This window comes from Acomys minous, assembly GCF_964271855.1.
Source record: "Acomys minous genome assembly, chromosome: 16".
Taxonomy (NCBI): Eukaryota; Metazoa; Chordata; class Mammalia; order Rodentia; family Muridae; genus Acomys; species Acomys minous.
Genome location: NC_140498.1, coordinates 51,406,932 through 51,422,963, shown reverse-complemented (window position 1 = coordinate 51,422,963; position 16,032 = coordinate 51,406,932). Strand labels below are relative to the sequence as shown.

The window sequence follows — 16,032 nt, the reverse complement described above, 5'->3', positions numbered from 1 at the left end:
TATCCCCTTGCTTATATCTTTCCGTTCCCACCCTCCCTCCCTCTTCAGCCCTATTGCCCTCCCCTAGACCTCTGACAGAAGGGGACCTCCTCCCCCACCATATGACCACAGCCTATCAGGTCTCATCCGGGTAGTCTGCTCCCCCTTCCTCTATGTGCCCACCAAGGGGAAGTGATCAAGTTGTGGGCACCAGAAATCATGTCAGAGGCAGTCACCACTCTTCCCCACAACCATGGAGAATAAGGAATCCATTGGCTAGATCTGAACAGAGGGGCTAGGTTTACTGCATGCATTTGTGTAGGCTCCTCTGGGTCTAGATCTGCTGGCCTTGAAGGTCTTCCTTGTGGGGCTCCCGAATCCTCCGGGTCCTCCCATCCCCCTTTTCTTCCTTACCACTTTAAGCGTTCCACTCAGAGTCCAGCAGTGAGTCCCAGTATCTGTCCCGATCCCCCATTGGGTAGAATCTCTCGGAGGGCATCTATGTTTGCCTAATATCCACTTATAAGTGAGTACGTACCATGTATGTCTTTCTAGGTCTGCGTTACCTCACTCAGGACCATCATTCCTAGTTGCATCCATTTGCCCATGAGTGGTATAGCTGGTTCTTGAGACAGATTGATGTCCATCTTCCTGAGGAACCGCCACACTGACTTCTCTAGTGACTGCCCAATTTTGCACCCCTACCAATAATGGAGGAGTGTTCCCTCTTGCTCCACATCCTTACTCGCGCAAGCTGTCACTTGTTTTATTGATCCTAGCCATCTGACAGGTGGAAGGTGGAGTCTCAAAGTAGTTTTGATTTGCATTTCCTTGATGGCTAACAACATTGAACATTTCTTAGTGTTTCTCAGTCATTTGACTTACCTCTTTTGAGAATATAATATATGCCCCATTCCTAAAGTGGGTTATTTGTTTTCTTGATAGTAGTATTTTTTGTTCTTTATATACTTTGGATATTAGCCTTTGTGGTGGTTTGAATAAGTATAGCCTCCTAAAAACTCATGTGTTTGAATGCTTGGCCCATGGGGGGGGCACTGTTAGGAGGTGTGGCCTTGTTGGAGTGGGTGTGGCCTTGTTGGAGTGGGTGTGGCCTTGTTGGAGTGGGTGTGGCCTTGTTGGAGTGGGTGTGGCCTTGTTGGAGTGGGTGTGGCCTTGTTGGAGTGGGTGTGGCCTTGTTGGAAGAAGTGTGTAATTGTGGGGGAAGGCTTTGAGGCCTCATATCTGCTCAAGCTACCTCAGTGTGGTATACAGTCCCCTCCTGGCTACCTGCTGATCAAGATGTAGACCTCTCGGCTCCTCCAGCACCACATCTGCCTGCACGCTGTCTGCTTCCTGCCATCGATGATAACGCACTAAACCTCTGAACTGTGAGCCAGCCCTCTATCCGATGTGGAACTGGTAAAATAATCTTTCCCGTTCCGTAGGCCGTCTCTTTGAATGATGGTGTTCTTTGATGTGCAGAAGCTCTTCAGTTTCATGAGGTCCCATTTATTTTCTTGAACCCGTTTTGTTCAGGAAGTGGTTGCCTGTGCCAGTACATTCAAGGCTACTCCCCACTTTCCCTTCTTTCAGGTTCAGTTTTATGGTTAAGGTTTTTGATCCATTTGGAGTTGAGTTTTGTGCAAGGTGATAAGTATGCATCTGTTTGCATTCCTCTATCTGCTGCTGTCCAGTTTGGCCAGCGCCATTTGTTGAAGTTGTTTTCTTTTTTTCCAGTGTGTATTTCTGGCCTCTTTTTAAGAAGTCCAGGTGTCTGCGGGTGTGTGGGTTTATGACCGGATCTTCTGTGTGATTTCATTTGTCAACGTGTGGTTTTTGTGCTAATACCATGCAGCTTGAAGTTAGGGATAGTGATACCTCTAGCAGTTCTTTTATTAGTCAGGGTTGTTTTAGCCATCACCCTGCACCCCCACCCCACCCCCGTGTGTGTGTGTGTGTGTGTGTGTGTGTGTGTGTGTGTGTGTGTGTGAAACTGAAAATTGCCCTTTCAAGATTTATGAATTGTGTTGGAATTTTGATGGGGATTGGATGGCACTGAATCTGTAGATTGTTTTGTGTAGGATAAGCTTTGTTTGTCTGTTTTTATTTTTGTTTTTCTTGCATTGCCTTTGGCTATCCTGGAACTCCCTCCGTAGACCAGGCTGGCCTTGAACTCAGAGATCCATCTGCTTCTGCTGGCATTAAAGGTGTGTGCAGGTCTGACTTTGGTTCTGGTTTTACAGGACTGTGGAGAGGATTGCAGGCTATGCCACCACTGCCCAGCAGGATGGCCAGTTTTACTATATTAACCTTACTATTCCTTGAACGTGGGAGGTCTTTCCATCTTCTGATGTCTTCAATTTCTTTCTTCAGTGTCTTAAAGGGAGTTATCAAAATCGTGCTTGGTTAGAGTACCCCAAAATATTTTGTATTATTTGAGGCCATTTCTTTAAATGAACCAATCACCATTTACTGGACACTAGTTCTCAGTTAGGATATGAAAATTCAGCCACAGTTGAATTCCTCATGGGTGGGAGTGGGGCAGGCGTTGTGCTCACTTGTGCAGCACCCTCAATGGTGACCCCTCCTCAGTGGTGACCCCTCCTCAGTGGTGACCCCTCCTCAGTGGTGACCCCTCCTCAGTGGTGACCCCTCCTCAGTGGTGACCCCTCCTCAGTGGTGACCCCTCCTCAGTGGTGACCCCTCCTCAGTGGTGACCCCTCCTCAGTGGTGACCCCTCCTCAGTGGCACTTCACCGGCTGCTCATGTTTGAGCTCCTTGTAAGGAACGCGGTAGCTGAAAGCCCGCAGGCTGCCGGCACCATGCTCGCCCCCAAGACACTGCCTTCCGGAACGTTGGTGTACTTGCTGTAATACCTGTCATAACCTCTCTGGAAGGCTTCTGCGGTGCCACTGGGGTGAAGTTCACATCAGTATCCAGCGTGGCAGCTCTCCCCTTCAGTGGCACAAGTGATGCCATTTTGCAGTCCTGGTGTCCGCTGTTTGAGGCTGTTATGAAAGGGGTTGTTTTCCTGATTTCTTCCTCAGTCTGTTTGTTATTTATATATGGGAGCGCTACTGATTGTATGAGTTCATTTTGTGTCCAGGTACTTTGCTGAAAGTATTTATCAGCTGTAGGCATTTCCCAGTGGAATTGTTAGGGTCGCTTATGTACACTATCAAATCATCTGAAAATAAAGATACTTTGACTTCTTCCTTTCCGAGAGCCCCTTTCTTCTTCAGTTGTTTTATTGCCGTAGCTAAGACTTCAACTACTATCTTAAATTGCTATGGAGAAAATGGATAACTTTGTCTTGGTTGGTTTTTTGAGACAGAGTTTCTATGTGTTACCCAGGCTGTTGTTGAACTCACTGTGTCGTGGCTCAGGCCTGCCCAAGTTCCACCAAACCTGCCCCTCCAACCGCCATCATCCCCCTGGAATTTTTTTCTCCATATATTTTGTTTTGTCTCTTGTAGAATCTCCTACAAATGGCAGTTTGAAGTCCCCTGTTATATGAGGACATCATCTGCTTGGAACGGTTTTTGTGATTCACCTCGTGGAATGTATTGGCACCTTTTCACTTGTTAATGCTCAGCTGTGTTTCACAGTAAGAACACCTCCCTCTCCTCAGGTGTTTTTCTGCTGATGGGTACTTTTTATGTTCTCAGTTTCTGTTTAGTCTAAATAAAAAGGAAAATGGTTTGAGAAAGCCAGGCACAGCCCTGTGGCATGGAGTACAGGAGCATTAAACAGAAAGTGGGAGCGTGGGGTTTCAGCGGGGAGGGCCAGGGGAACAGGAACATTGAAACAGAGAATGCAGAATTCCCTTGGACTGTAGACATGGCGTCTGGTGACATACATGGGCGAGCATCGCTGTGTGTGAGCCAGGGAAGGAGAAGATGAGAGGGGTGATGCTGGCGGCTGCACATGTGCTCTGATGAGGTGTGAGTGGGAAAGACACGCTTGCGCTGGGAGTGCCTTGCTCACATTTCCAGGTTGTGGCAACTTGGGCAACATTGGAAGGAATACATCTGTAAAGGAACAGAGACTGGAGAGAGAGGTAGACAAAGTCTGAGATTGGCCAACTGGGACCCTGTTGTCAGAGTCCAGAGCAAAGCTGTGTGTGCCCACAGGGCAGCCTGTGGGGAGAGAGCCAGCAGAGTTCTGGATAAGATGGCAGGGTGTTTTCAGGCAGCTCCTGAGAGAATATTGGCTATCCAGGGGCTTCTGGGTAAGCAAGGGCTAGGGCACTGAAGACTGAAAAGGTTTGGGTCATCTCCAAGCTGGGAGCCCGGAAAGGACATTCCTCAGAGAGACATTGGTACGTGGCCAAGATGTCTTTTCCTTTGTTTTATTAATCTGATGGTGTATTTCTGATCATGGTTAAATACACTCTCCTTTCTTCTCTTCCCTTCTCTTTTTCCGCCACTTCTGTTGTGTTTGAGTATTAAATGGACCCTAAGTGTCATGTGTTGATACTTGGTCATTAGCTTATGGTACTACTTTTAAAGGATTTTAATTTTAATGTGTACGTTGTGTGACTGTGTGTATGTATGCATGAGTACAGTGCCCTTGGAGGACAGAGGCCTTGGATTCCCTGGAGCTAGAGTTACAGGCAGCTGTGGGTTCTGAGAGCCCGTGGGGCTCGCCTGTGGACTTCCACCTCCCTGCTTACAGGATGCGCTCTTCTCTCCCGGCACCTCCCTCTGTCCCCGATCCATGCTCCCTCCAGTGAGCTCTGTGCACACCCAGCAGCGCGCTCACTGGCTTTTTGGCATTATCCTGTGTTCTTTTGTCATTGCTCACTCACCACTGCTGACTGCCCAGAACTTTCCAGTTCTCTGCCACACCCCACAGCACTGAAGATAACAAGGCGTCAGTTGCTCTTTTCACAACTTAGTTTTTTTTTTCATTTCTGTTACTAGAAAGCACTGCATAGACTGTCCTGTTTCTCTTTTTTTTTTCTTTCCATCTTTTCTTGACGCTGCTCTGTACTTGTTTATATGTTATGTTTATAATGTAGTCACTCAGGTTCCTACACTCAGACCTGCAGCTGCTGTGCTGTGTCCTACAGATACAGAGGACACAGCTAGTGAATGACACATGTATGTTTTGCTTTGTTAGAGTTGTATCTTCTGATCTCTCAGAAGCAAGACCTTTGATGTCATTTTGTTAGGTACCCTCCCCATCTCTGGCTGAATGCTACAAAAACAAAACAAAACAAAAAGCCCCCACCATGTCTGTGGCAGAGGTGAAGCAGGAGGCTGGCCCTGGAATGGCGTCTCTTCACATGGGTGGACTGTCTAGAGGGGCTGTTGATCAGTGGAGATAGGACCATGGAGGACCAGAGCCGGCAGCCATAGTTTTGACTTGGGTATCATAAGGAAGCTCTCTCTCTCCCGGCACACTCTGCTGTCTCTGCCTGAAGGCTTCCCTTCAGTGGAATGCTGTGGTGGGAGGGAGGGTGTGCTTTTCATCATTGGGGGGGGGGGAATCTATTTATAAGACCCATTTTTAGGAGGCAGGACTTCTTGGCCACGTGGACTAGTTTTCAACAAGTTTCATTTCAGGAAATATTTTCTTAAGGAAAAGTCAGACCTATAATCTGGTTTAACTCAATATGTGAAATCCTGTTAAGCCTTAACAGAACCAGGTTCCTTATAAACTCAACAGTTCACTACTGTGAGAGAGAAGAGAAGACACGAAGGCGAGATGTGTTCTCGAGCTGTTCAAGTTTTGAGCCATCAGGAGCAGCCAGGTCCACAGTTCCTCTGTCCTGTTCCGCATCCTTCAACAGCCCGAAGGTGCTGTTGCTCTTTGGTTCAATGCCCTGGCTGTCCAGAACTCTCTATAGAACTCAGAGATTTGCAGTGCTGGGATTAAAGGCATGTGCCACTACTGCAGTTTAGCCAGAACTTTTCTGTAAAGAGTTGTTAATGCTAAGAACAGCTCAGTTTGGCCCCACCCTTCACTGGCTGTGGTTCCTAGGAGAGCTGGCTCCACCCCTCGCCTAGGCGGTGCTGGAGGGCTGGCCCCAGTGGAGTGGGTTCTGGAGAATTGGTGGCCTGACCAACTCAACCATTACCCAGGCTCAGATCCAAGGCTTTGAGTTGGCCCAACCCAACATCCACTCCATGTGTGAACTGCTGGAGTGCATGAGGGGACCAATCCCACAGATGCAGAGCTGCAGGACTCCATGACACAGGGCAACTACAGGGTAGCGGAGAGGAGTCCTGGTGAGATCAGTGTTGACAGTGCAGCGGAAGCCAGAGGCCTTGAGCCGGACCAACACTCACTGCAGTGAACATTTGCAAAGAAAGCTGTCTGGGCACAAGGATGTGCTGTGTGACACACTGTGACACACACTGTGACACACAGCAGCTTCCACAGAGAGCTTTTTTTTTTCTTTTGTTGGGGGAGATTACCAGGGTGGAGAGCAGATATGAAAAGGCTGGGAAATGGGATTGGGAAAATCCCAAGGAATCAATAAAAATTATGTTAAAATTAAATTCATTTAAGCCAGGAATGATGGCACATGCGTGTAATTCCAGCAATGGGGAGGCAGAGGCAGGCATATTGCTGTGCGTTTGAGGCCAGCCTGGTCTACAAAGCAAGAAAGCAAGTCCAGGGCAGCCAAGGTTACCGAGAGAAATTGTCTTGAGAAACCAAAAAACAAAAGCAACAACAAAACAAACAAACAAACAAAACAAAACAAAAATCCATTGAAGAGGAGGACGAGGAGCAGCCTCAACTCTGCACTGTGCCCACAGCACCTTGTGGAAGCTGCCTCTGACTAGGTGAACCCTGGGTCTCCAGTCACAGAATTGTGACCCTTGAGGCATTGTACTGGCCCCTCTTGCTGTCCCCAGCCCTGCTCATGTTGTGCACCTTGTACATTGCAGCTTCGCAGCAACTGGCGTGGTTGGAAAGAGAAGTCTGAGTGCCGACGCAGAGGAAGCTGGCTCGGAGGACAGAGACTCGGGGGAGAGGTCCGACTCTGAGCTTGAACAGATAGATTCCTGCGCAGAACCCCTCCCAGAGGGAAGGAAAAAGACCAAGAAGTTAAAAAGAATGAAGAAAGAGCTTTCCTTGGCAGGTTGGTATTGGTTCTGACTAACCCTGACCATGGACGGCTTCAGGCCTCAGGAGGCTCGTGTTTTGGAAGCAAACGATATGAGGGCTTCATTTGAGGGCAGACCCCATGTGGGATCCCAGGGCCTGGTGCCTCTGGCAGCCGTGGGAAGGGACTTTCACTGCTATGATGGGTTACTTGGCAGAGCAGCTTAAGGGAGGAAGGGTGCGTTTGGGCTCAGGATTTCTGAGGGATTTCAGTTAAGCACAATGGCAAGATGCTTCTGTCTATGCGGCTGGAGCAGGAGGCAGCTGGCAGGGCAGGCTGTGGCTGGATCAGGTGGTGGCGGCTACAGCAGGAGGCAGGGCAGGCTGTGGCTGGATCTGGTGGTGGCAGAGGGAACGCGGAGGGAACTGAGCCAGAACCAGGGTGGGTTTAACCTTCAGACCTGAGTCCACCAGCTTAGACCCCACCTCCTCTAGGCCCCACAGCCTTCAGAGGAACACCACACGCTGCGGGCTGAGTGTTCAAACATGAGCCTTTCAGGCACAAGGAGTGATATATAATTTGAGAAGCTGTAATAAGCCCTGGTTCTAGTACACAAGGCCTGGTGAGCGTTTCTGTGAGAGGTGGTCAGGCCATTTTCATAATGCCCCTGTCCGCCATGTTATCATGTTTATAGTTCAGGTAGCTCCGTGTTTGGGACATGCATTTAGATTTACACAGAACTAGTCCTTGTGTAAAGTTTCAGTAGCGTACTTTCAGCGTACTTTATGCCGTGACGCTCGGCGTCAGCGTACTTTAGGCGTTCATTACGCTGTGACGCTCGGCGTCAGCGTACTTTACGCTATGATGCTCGGCACCAGCGTACATTATGCTGTGATGCTCGGTGTCAGCGTACTTTAGGCGTACATTACGTTGTGACGCTCGGCATCAGAGTACTTTAAACTGTCAGGTTCGGCATCCTGGTTTTCCTCGCAAACAGAATTACATAAGAAGCCAAAGAAATGGGAGCATAGCAGGTGTTCAGAGCCTAGCACGAGCCAGACCCTGTAGTGGGGGCCTTATTTCACTTGGTTTTTATGTTTTTACAAAAGCCGTAAGTGGGGAACCATCACCCTTATAGTACAGTCTTCAAGCTCCGAGAACTCAGGCAAGTGTGAGATGTGTACAGCAGTGAGAAGACCGGGGGGACCCAGACCTGCCTGGGCCGGCTGTGCCTCTGCACCCCACACATGCTGCACGCAGCCAGGGCACACAGACCCTAGAGCAAGTGCCGGGTCGCCTCTTGTCACGAGTGTCTGAAAGAGCACCCCCAGCTCTAAGGGACCCCAGGAAGCAGATACAGTGACAACCTCTATGGTGCTGCCCCCGTGTGCTTGGTCCATGTAGGACAGGCTCGAGGGCTCGGCAGCTCTGTCCTTAAATCCATCACTTTATGACTAAGAACACGGAGGCTCCTGAGAGTCGGCCCAGGGCTCCAGACTCTTTACATCTGCCCTGCGAGGAAGGGTGGCACCTTCACTCAGGATGAGGAGACCCTGAGCTAAATACAGTTCTTTTTCTTGGTGTTGCTTGAGGGCAGCAGAGTTGACTGTTGCCCAAGCCAGGTCCAGTTCTTTCCACGTTGTGTGTCCGTCCTGATGTGTAACGAGTCTGCTGAATTTCACTGAAATTAACAAAAATCACACATGCAGTCCAAAATATGCCTATCCATTGTCTGCAAACGCTTCGGCTTCATTGTAGCAGAGTGGCCTCCTGCTTGCAGCTGTGCATGCCATCTCTGCAGCCCTCAGCAACACAGTCTCCAAATTCTCAAATTAAAAAGCCAGGTTTGGCAGTGCGTGCCTGGATTCACAGCGTTTGGAAGGCCAAGGCTGAGGAGGCCCCATGAGTTTGAGACCAGTCAGGCCTACAGAGTGAGGCCAGTCTCGAAAAAACTAAAACACATAATTATAGATCGCATTAATAGATTAATTTCTTTTCTAGTTTTCCCTTTGTATCAGTTGCTTAGGGCTTTAAACTTGGAATGCTCTAATAAATAGGCGTTTCTTTCCTCCCATTGAAGCTTTCAGTGCTCAAAGATATGACCAAAAACAAAAGTAGATTTTTGTATTTCTTTGTCAGCATTGCAAAAAGAGAGAATGCACAGGACACCTTGACAACTGTGAAGTGGTCAGCTTGGGAGAAGGGTTCTTCCTGGAGCCAGGTTCCTGAGTAAAGCAGTGTGACTGCACAGCCCCTGGCTGCTGTGTCTGCAGGCTGGTCAGGATGCCCGTGCGGGCCTGCTGTGTCTGCGGGCTGGTCAGGATGCCCATACAGGCCTGCTGTGCCTGCGGGCTGGTCAGGATGCCCATGCGGGCCTGCTGTGTCTGCGGGCTGGTCAGGATGCTCAGGGCCTGAATCTGTTGAGTCACGAGCAAGTGCAGAGCTCAAGCCTAGGTTGAACCCTCAGAAGTTCTGAACATGCCAGTACTGGATTTCAGGTTCTGCTGGTGCTGGAAGCTGTGTAGAATGTTAGGGACCATGTAGCCCAGTGTGTCCTCAGTGTTTGTCCTCAGCTTTTATCCTCAGCTTTGTGAGCCTCGGGTGCTGCACGAGGTGTGATCCCTGACAGGTGGGGTGCAGCCTCGGTGACTTTCTGTTTTCCAGAAAATATGCAGCCGCAGCAGCAGCCGCCGCAGAACCACTGGGCACGAGGCTCCGCAGGTGGCAGTTGCCATCCTAGATGCACGAGGAGTTAAGCCAGGCGCCTTCACAGGGATGCAAGCACCTAAGTAGCAAGAGAAAGAGCTGGGTTTCCGTTGCCCCCTGCTGAGTCAGGAGGCACGTGCCCTGCAGAACCTGCTTTGAATCTTGCCGAGCTTTATAAACACATGTTGAGGCTGCAGTTGCCCAGTGATAGAGAGGAAACTAGCTGTGGAGTTTGCCCTTAGGCGGTCTGAGCCCAGAGCTCATGCACCCGCATGGAGCCATCCATCTCCAAAGCCCCTGCGCTGTGTCAGTGGGGAGATGTGGCCAGGCTTGCAGAGCATGGAAGATGCCCACAGCTGTTCTAGGTCAGAAGCAAGGCACCTGATGAGACCACCCAGCACACAAGTGACCACTTCCCTCGGGCCTTCCGTTTGCATGTGCTGTGTGCGCCCCAGCTCAGCAAGCTTCTATTTCGTTTTCAAGAAGGAAGTGGAGCTGACAAGAGGCCAGCGGGGCTACACTAAGTCCTGTCTCACAGGAAGCAGACGGCTGAAGAAGTCTCCCTCTGTGTGCATAATGATCAGGGGGAGCTGGGAGCTCTCCACACACCAGTCCTGCTGTGTTGTCACTGTCGCCCTCACTGCTGTCCTACAAATGGCAGAAGCAGAAGAGTTTCTGACTTTCAGTAACTGACCCAAAGGAGAACTCAGCCTGCGTTGCTGCTTCTGGAAGCAGCTCTTGCAGCTCTGGGACCCGTGTCCCGCACTGGCCTGCTGCCCCTGGTCTTTCTCCTGCAGGTACCAGCTGCTCTGCCTCTCGTGGAAACTCATGGAAAGCTTGCTGCTGCTCTAGCAAGGAGCTTGGTGCTCTAACCTCCCGCAGGCGCTTGGTCAAGTCCCTTGTCTCTCTGACTGCTCTTGCACCACAGTCTATCAGGGGACATTGGTGGCTTTTATGAAGTATAGGAATGAAATGCCCAGCTTGGTTGCCAGCTGAGAATGCTGCATACACAGCAAGAGAGGTGCATGCAGTGCTTACACCAAGCTCCCAGCTGTGAGCGAACCGAGGGAGCCACCTTCCCGAAGGTCCCAAGTCCAGAATCTACCCGGTCACCAGGCCTCCCCTGCCTGTCTGAAATTGCGCACAGGGTGCTGTTGGTGCGAGCCAGCGGTGCTCCTCTAGTGGCTGTCCGTGTCCTTAACCTGCTTCTCTTTCCCCCAGGGAGTATCACAGATAGCCCTGCTGTGCTCTTTGAAGTCCCCGACACGTGGTAGCAGAGACCAGAGTGAAACGCGCTGAGGGTGCTGCTGCTGAGAGAACGCCAGCCCAGCCTGTTTGGAAGCCACACTGTATTCACTTAATCAAATGTGGCACGGGACGGTTTGGAACTCGCTTATTTCCTGCGAAAGCTACTTTTTACTTTTTTGGCTATCTCTATCTTCCCTTTTAATCTAAACTGACCATTGGTACACATCATGGCTGAGGGCTGTTGCAGGTGTGTGCATGTTATTAACTAATTACTTCCTGCTCCTGGAAAACCTGTCCTGGCCCTGGTGAGTGTTGGCAAGTCTACCCAGGGAGGAAGTCAGCTGTGAGCCATGCCAAGAGAGCCAACCCCGGGGTTTGTGCTGAGCTCATCCTGCCTGGAGATGTGCCTGGCCACCCACCATTGCTGCCTGGAAACAACGCACAGGCTTGTCTTCAACAGGAGTCTTCTTGTGCTGACTCTGGCATCTCAGCAGAGGCCCGGGCTTTGAGAGCACATTATTTCAAGTTACTTCCCCTCAGATAAGAGTCTCTCCCGGTGATGTGTGAGCGAGAAGCTGGTTCTTCTGTTCCTATGCACAATGCCACATTCATGGTGCAGTGTCTTCTGCTTGTTTTCACCATGTGTATGTGTGTGGTGTGTGTGTGTGTGAGTGTGTGTGGTGTTTGTGTGTGTGTGTGTATGTGTGTGTGTGTGTGTGAGTGTGTGTGTGTGTATGTGTGTGTGTGTGTGTGTGTGTGACAGTGGCAAGCCTGCAGCATGCTTCAAGCCCTCACTCTGACAGGCTGCACAGTGGCAGAGTGCTCCTGCAGGACGCTCCACAGCAGACACTTCTGGATATGTAACGCTTTTGTATCATGAATAAAAATGAAATATGAATTTCAAAAAGATGGAATTAAAGAAAATTTCATAGAACTCCCTGGCCTTTAAGTTTCTTTGGAGTGATTGTTGCATATGCCTTCTTGCTCCTGTCATGGAGTTGCACACCTCCACGTGTAGAAGACTTTACCCGCTCACAGAACCCTCACCTTTTCTTTCCCCCAAGGCTTCATGGCCGTGGACCTGGTAGGAAGAGGTGTGCGTCCTCTGTAAGGCTTCACTTGCCTCAGCTCAGTTTGTAAGCTCAGCAGACGTGGGGAAAGGGAGGGAACAGGCCAGAGCCATTGGCTCCACCAAGTGTTCGGACTTAAAAGGTTAGACATTGGCAAGGGCCCAAGACTGCCTTTGGCTTTTATTTTGGTTTGGTTTGGTTTTGAGTGTAGAAAATGGGACCCAGAGCTTCCCTCTCCCTAGTCCAACACTGTAAGGCTGAGCTACATCTGATGTGACACTAGTCTTTAGGAAGGAAAAGGGAGACTGGAGATGTAGCTCAGGGTGCTGCCTGGGATGCTGAGGCCCTAGATGTAGCTCAGTGGGTGGGGTGCTGCCTGGGATGCTGAGGCCCTAGATGTAGCTCAGGGGGTGGAGTGCTGCCTGGGATGCTGAGGCCCTAGATGTAGCTCAGTGGGTAGGGTGCTGCCTGGGATGCTGAGGCCCTAGATGTAGCTCAGTGGGTGGGGTGCTGCCTGGGATGCTGAGGCCCTAGATGTAGCTCAGGGGGTAGGGTGCTGCCTGGGATGCTGAGGCCCTAGATGTAGCTCAGGGTGCTGCCTGGGATGCTGAGGCCCTAGATGTAGCTCAGGGGGTGGGGTGCTGCCTGGGATGCTGAGGCCCTAGATGTAGCTCAGGGTGCTGCCTGGGATGCTGAGGCCCTAGATGTAGCTCAGGGTGCTGCCTGGGATGCTGAGGCCCTAGATGTAGCTCAGGGGGTGGAGTGCTGCCTGGGATGCTGAGGCCCTAGATGTAGCTCAGTGGGTAGGGTGCTGCCTGGGATGCTGAGGCCCTAGATGTAGCTCAGTGGGTGGGGTGCTGCCTGGGATGCTGAGGCCCTAGATGTAGCTCAGGGGGTAGGGTGCTGCCTGGGATGCTGAGGCCCTAGATGTAGCTCAGGGTGCTGCCTGGGATGCTGAGGCCCTAGATGTAGCTCAGGGGGTGGGGTGCTGCCTGGGATGCTGAGGCCCTAGATGTAGCTCAGGGTGCTGCCTGGGATGCTGAGGCCCTAGATGTAGCTCAGGGTGCTGCCTGGGATGCTGAGGCCCTAGATGTAGCTCAGGGGGTCGGGTGCTGCCTGGGATGCTGAGGCCCTAGATGTAGCTCAGGGTGCTGCCTGGGATGCTGAGGCCCTAGATGTAGCTCAGGGGGTCGGGTGCTGCCTGGGATGCTGAGGCCCTAGATGTAGCTCAGGGGGTAGGGTGCTGCCTGGGATGCTGAGGCCCTAGATGTAGCTCAGGGGGTAGGGTGCTGCCTGGGATGCTGAGGCCCTAGATGTAGCTCAGTGGGTGGGGTGCTGCCTGGGATGCTGAGGCCCTAGATATAGCTCAGTGGGTGGGGTGCTGCCTGGGATGCTGAGGCCCTAGATGTAGCTCAGTGGGTGGGGTGCTGCCTGGGATGCTGAGGCCCTAGATGTAGCTCAGTGGGTGGGGTGCTGCCTGGGATGCTGAGGCCCTAGATGTAGCTCAGTGGGTGGGGTGCTGCCTGGGATGCTGAGGCCCTAGATGTAGCTCAGGGGGTGGGGTGCTGCCTGGGATGCTGAGGCCTTAGATGTAGCTCAGTGGGTAGGGTGCTTGCCTGGGATGCTGAGGCCCTAGATGTAGCTCAGTGGGTAGGGTGCTTGCCTGGGATGCTGAGGCCCTAGATGTAGCTCAGGGGGTGGGGTGCTGCCTGGGATGCTGAGGCCTTAGATGTAGCTCAGTGGGTAGGGTGCTGCCTGGGATGCTGAGGCCCTAGATGTAGCTCAGGGGGTAGGGTGCTGCCTGGGATGCTGAGGCCCTAGATATAGCTCAGGGGGTAGGGTGCTGCCTGGGATGCTGAGGCCCTAGATGTAGCTCAGGGGGTAGGGTGCTGCCTGGGATGCTGAGGCCCTAGGTTCAGTCCTCCATACTAGAAGAAAAGGGGCTGAAGACACAGTCAGTGGGTAACACTCTTCTTACTGCTGTGTCACAGGGTCAGAGTTCAGGTCCCAGCACCAATGGTCAGGCATCTCTCAGGCAGCCCAACACCTCCTGCTGGCCTTTATCAGCACCAATACACATATGCACATACATACACATACACACATACATACATGCATACATACACACACATGCATACATACACACACATGCATACATACATACATTTTTTTTATTATAAAAGAGGAAAAGGGGAAGCACCAAGCACTGTGAGCTGGCACATATGGACTAATGCTCATCGTCCTGTGGTTGTGACAACCCCTGATCCTGTAAATGTAGGTTGAGAGAGAGAGAGAGAGAGAGAGAGAGAGAGAGAGAGATAAAGAGAGAGAGAGAGAGAGAGAGAGAGAGAGAGAGAGAGAGAGAGAGAAGCACTAAGTGTCTGCATTGTACCAAGACCCACTATGGACAAGCACTGCCCATGCACACAGACCCTGCCATCCGCCCTAGAGAGCAGTGGTTGGGAGAGCATGCGCTCCATGGCCTCAGGCACCCAGTTCCAGGTGTGTGCTCCTGGCACCTTTCTTAGACCCTCTGAGCCTCAGCCTCCAGCATAAAATCAGAATAATAAAACAGCCCCACAGAGTAGTTGGGTGGCATAAATGGAGCTAAAATACCAAACAGTCACAGGTGCACAGGTATTGCAGGGCTGAGGAGGCTGTGCTGTTGATTTGAATTCTCTGTCACTGGAGCTGACAGAGACTCAACCACAGGGATTTTGGTTCACAAATTACTCTCTTCTTGCACTTGCCAGAACTACTCACCAGGCCATGCTGACATCTCCGTGCTTCTGGCTCCCTAATGCTGCAGACCAGAGACTGTGGGCTATGGTTTGGGATTCTTGAACACTCACCAAGCTCTCAGACAGGTGTGGGAATGGGCCAATCTGTGGCTCTCTGCATGGTGTTTTGTAGTCCTTGTACTGGCAAGCTGTAGTGGGAATTAAACACCATAGCTTTGTCCATGTCTGTAGCCTTGCATTTGTTCACTGCCCCCCTACTAACATCTTAGGAAAATTAACAAAGTAGTGTTCAGGCAGTTCCATTTATTCGCCACTTGGACTGTATATGGTTGCCATGTTAGTATGTTTTTCTTATTTCCGTCTGTCCATCTGCATACCCATCCATTCCTCTACCACCCAGCCACTCATCCATCTATTGGTTTTTGATGAATTTCTCAGTTACAAACATTCATGTCCAGGAATTTGGGGGGGTCACCAGATGGTAAAGGGGAAACTGAGGTCCCCCTTTGAGGCTCTTGGTCTCATAAAAGAATTTACAAATGGACTCAAACAGGAGCTCAAGGACAGTTTTATTAGATTAAAAAAAAAATCTCAAGGCAGGCCAGCTGTTGCAGCAGTAGCTGCCCAGGAGGAGAATAAAGAGAAGGAAAAGACACGTGCCGTTTAAGCTACATGGAAGACAAGAGGACAAGAGAGAGTGAAGAAGTCCAAAGGGTTGGAAAAACCATTAAGTTCTGCCTAGCTTCTGATAGAGACAGGAAAAGGAAGGGTTGGGCCTTTTTGCCTCGAGCCTTAGAAAGGTAGGCAGACCTAGCCAGACCCTCCTGTGGGGATTCTGGAAAGGAAAAAATACAATTTCCCATTAAAAGAAAAAGTATTCTGCATGGCTTATGATGAGCCCACCAACTGTTCCTGTGGTCAGGTGACTGACCTAGCCCATTGAGGCAGGTGGATCGCTGTGAGTTCGAGGCCAGCCTGGTCTACAAAGCAAGTGCAGGGCAGCCAAGGCTACACAGAGAAACCCTGTCTCGGGGAAGAAAAAAAAGGAACCTGAGAAGCACTTAGCGCTGCCTCGGCCTGGTAAGTGCTGCACGGTCTGACAGCTGGGGGCAGGGTCTTCATAAAGGACATGTTTGCTATGTGTGGTGGGTACTTAGCACCCGAGAGACTGAGGGTTGCACAGTGAGACTCTTGTCTTGAATGAATGAATGAATGAATGAATGAATGA

At 50.9% G+C, this 16,032-nt stretch overlaps 1 protein-coding gene across 2 annotated transcripts in view; it reads left to right on the top strand.

The window, feature by feature from the left end:
- Window positions 1-11,927, top strand: part of PARN (poly(A)-specific ribonuclease) — a 134,362-nt gene extending 122,435 nt beyond the window's left edge. For both annotated transcript variants that reach the window (XM_084763533.1, XM_084763532.1), the window contains exons 23-24: window positions 6,882-7,075; window positions 10,967-11,927. In XM_084763533.1, coding sequence (XP_084619659.1) covers window positions 6,882-7,075; window positions 10,967-11,019 — 247 coding nt within the window. In that variant the 3' untranslated portion in view covers window positions 11,020-11,927. The remainder of the gene's footprint in view (window positions 1-6,881; window positions 7,076-10,966) is intronic.
- Window positions 11,928-16,032: the final 4,105 nt, after the last annotated feature.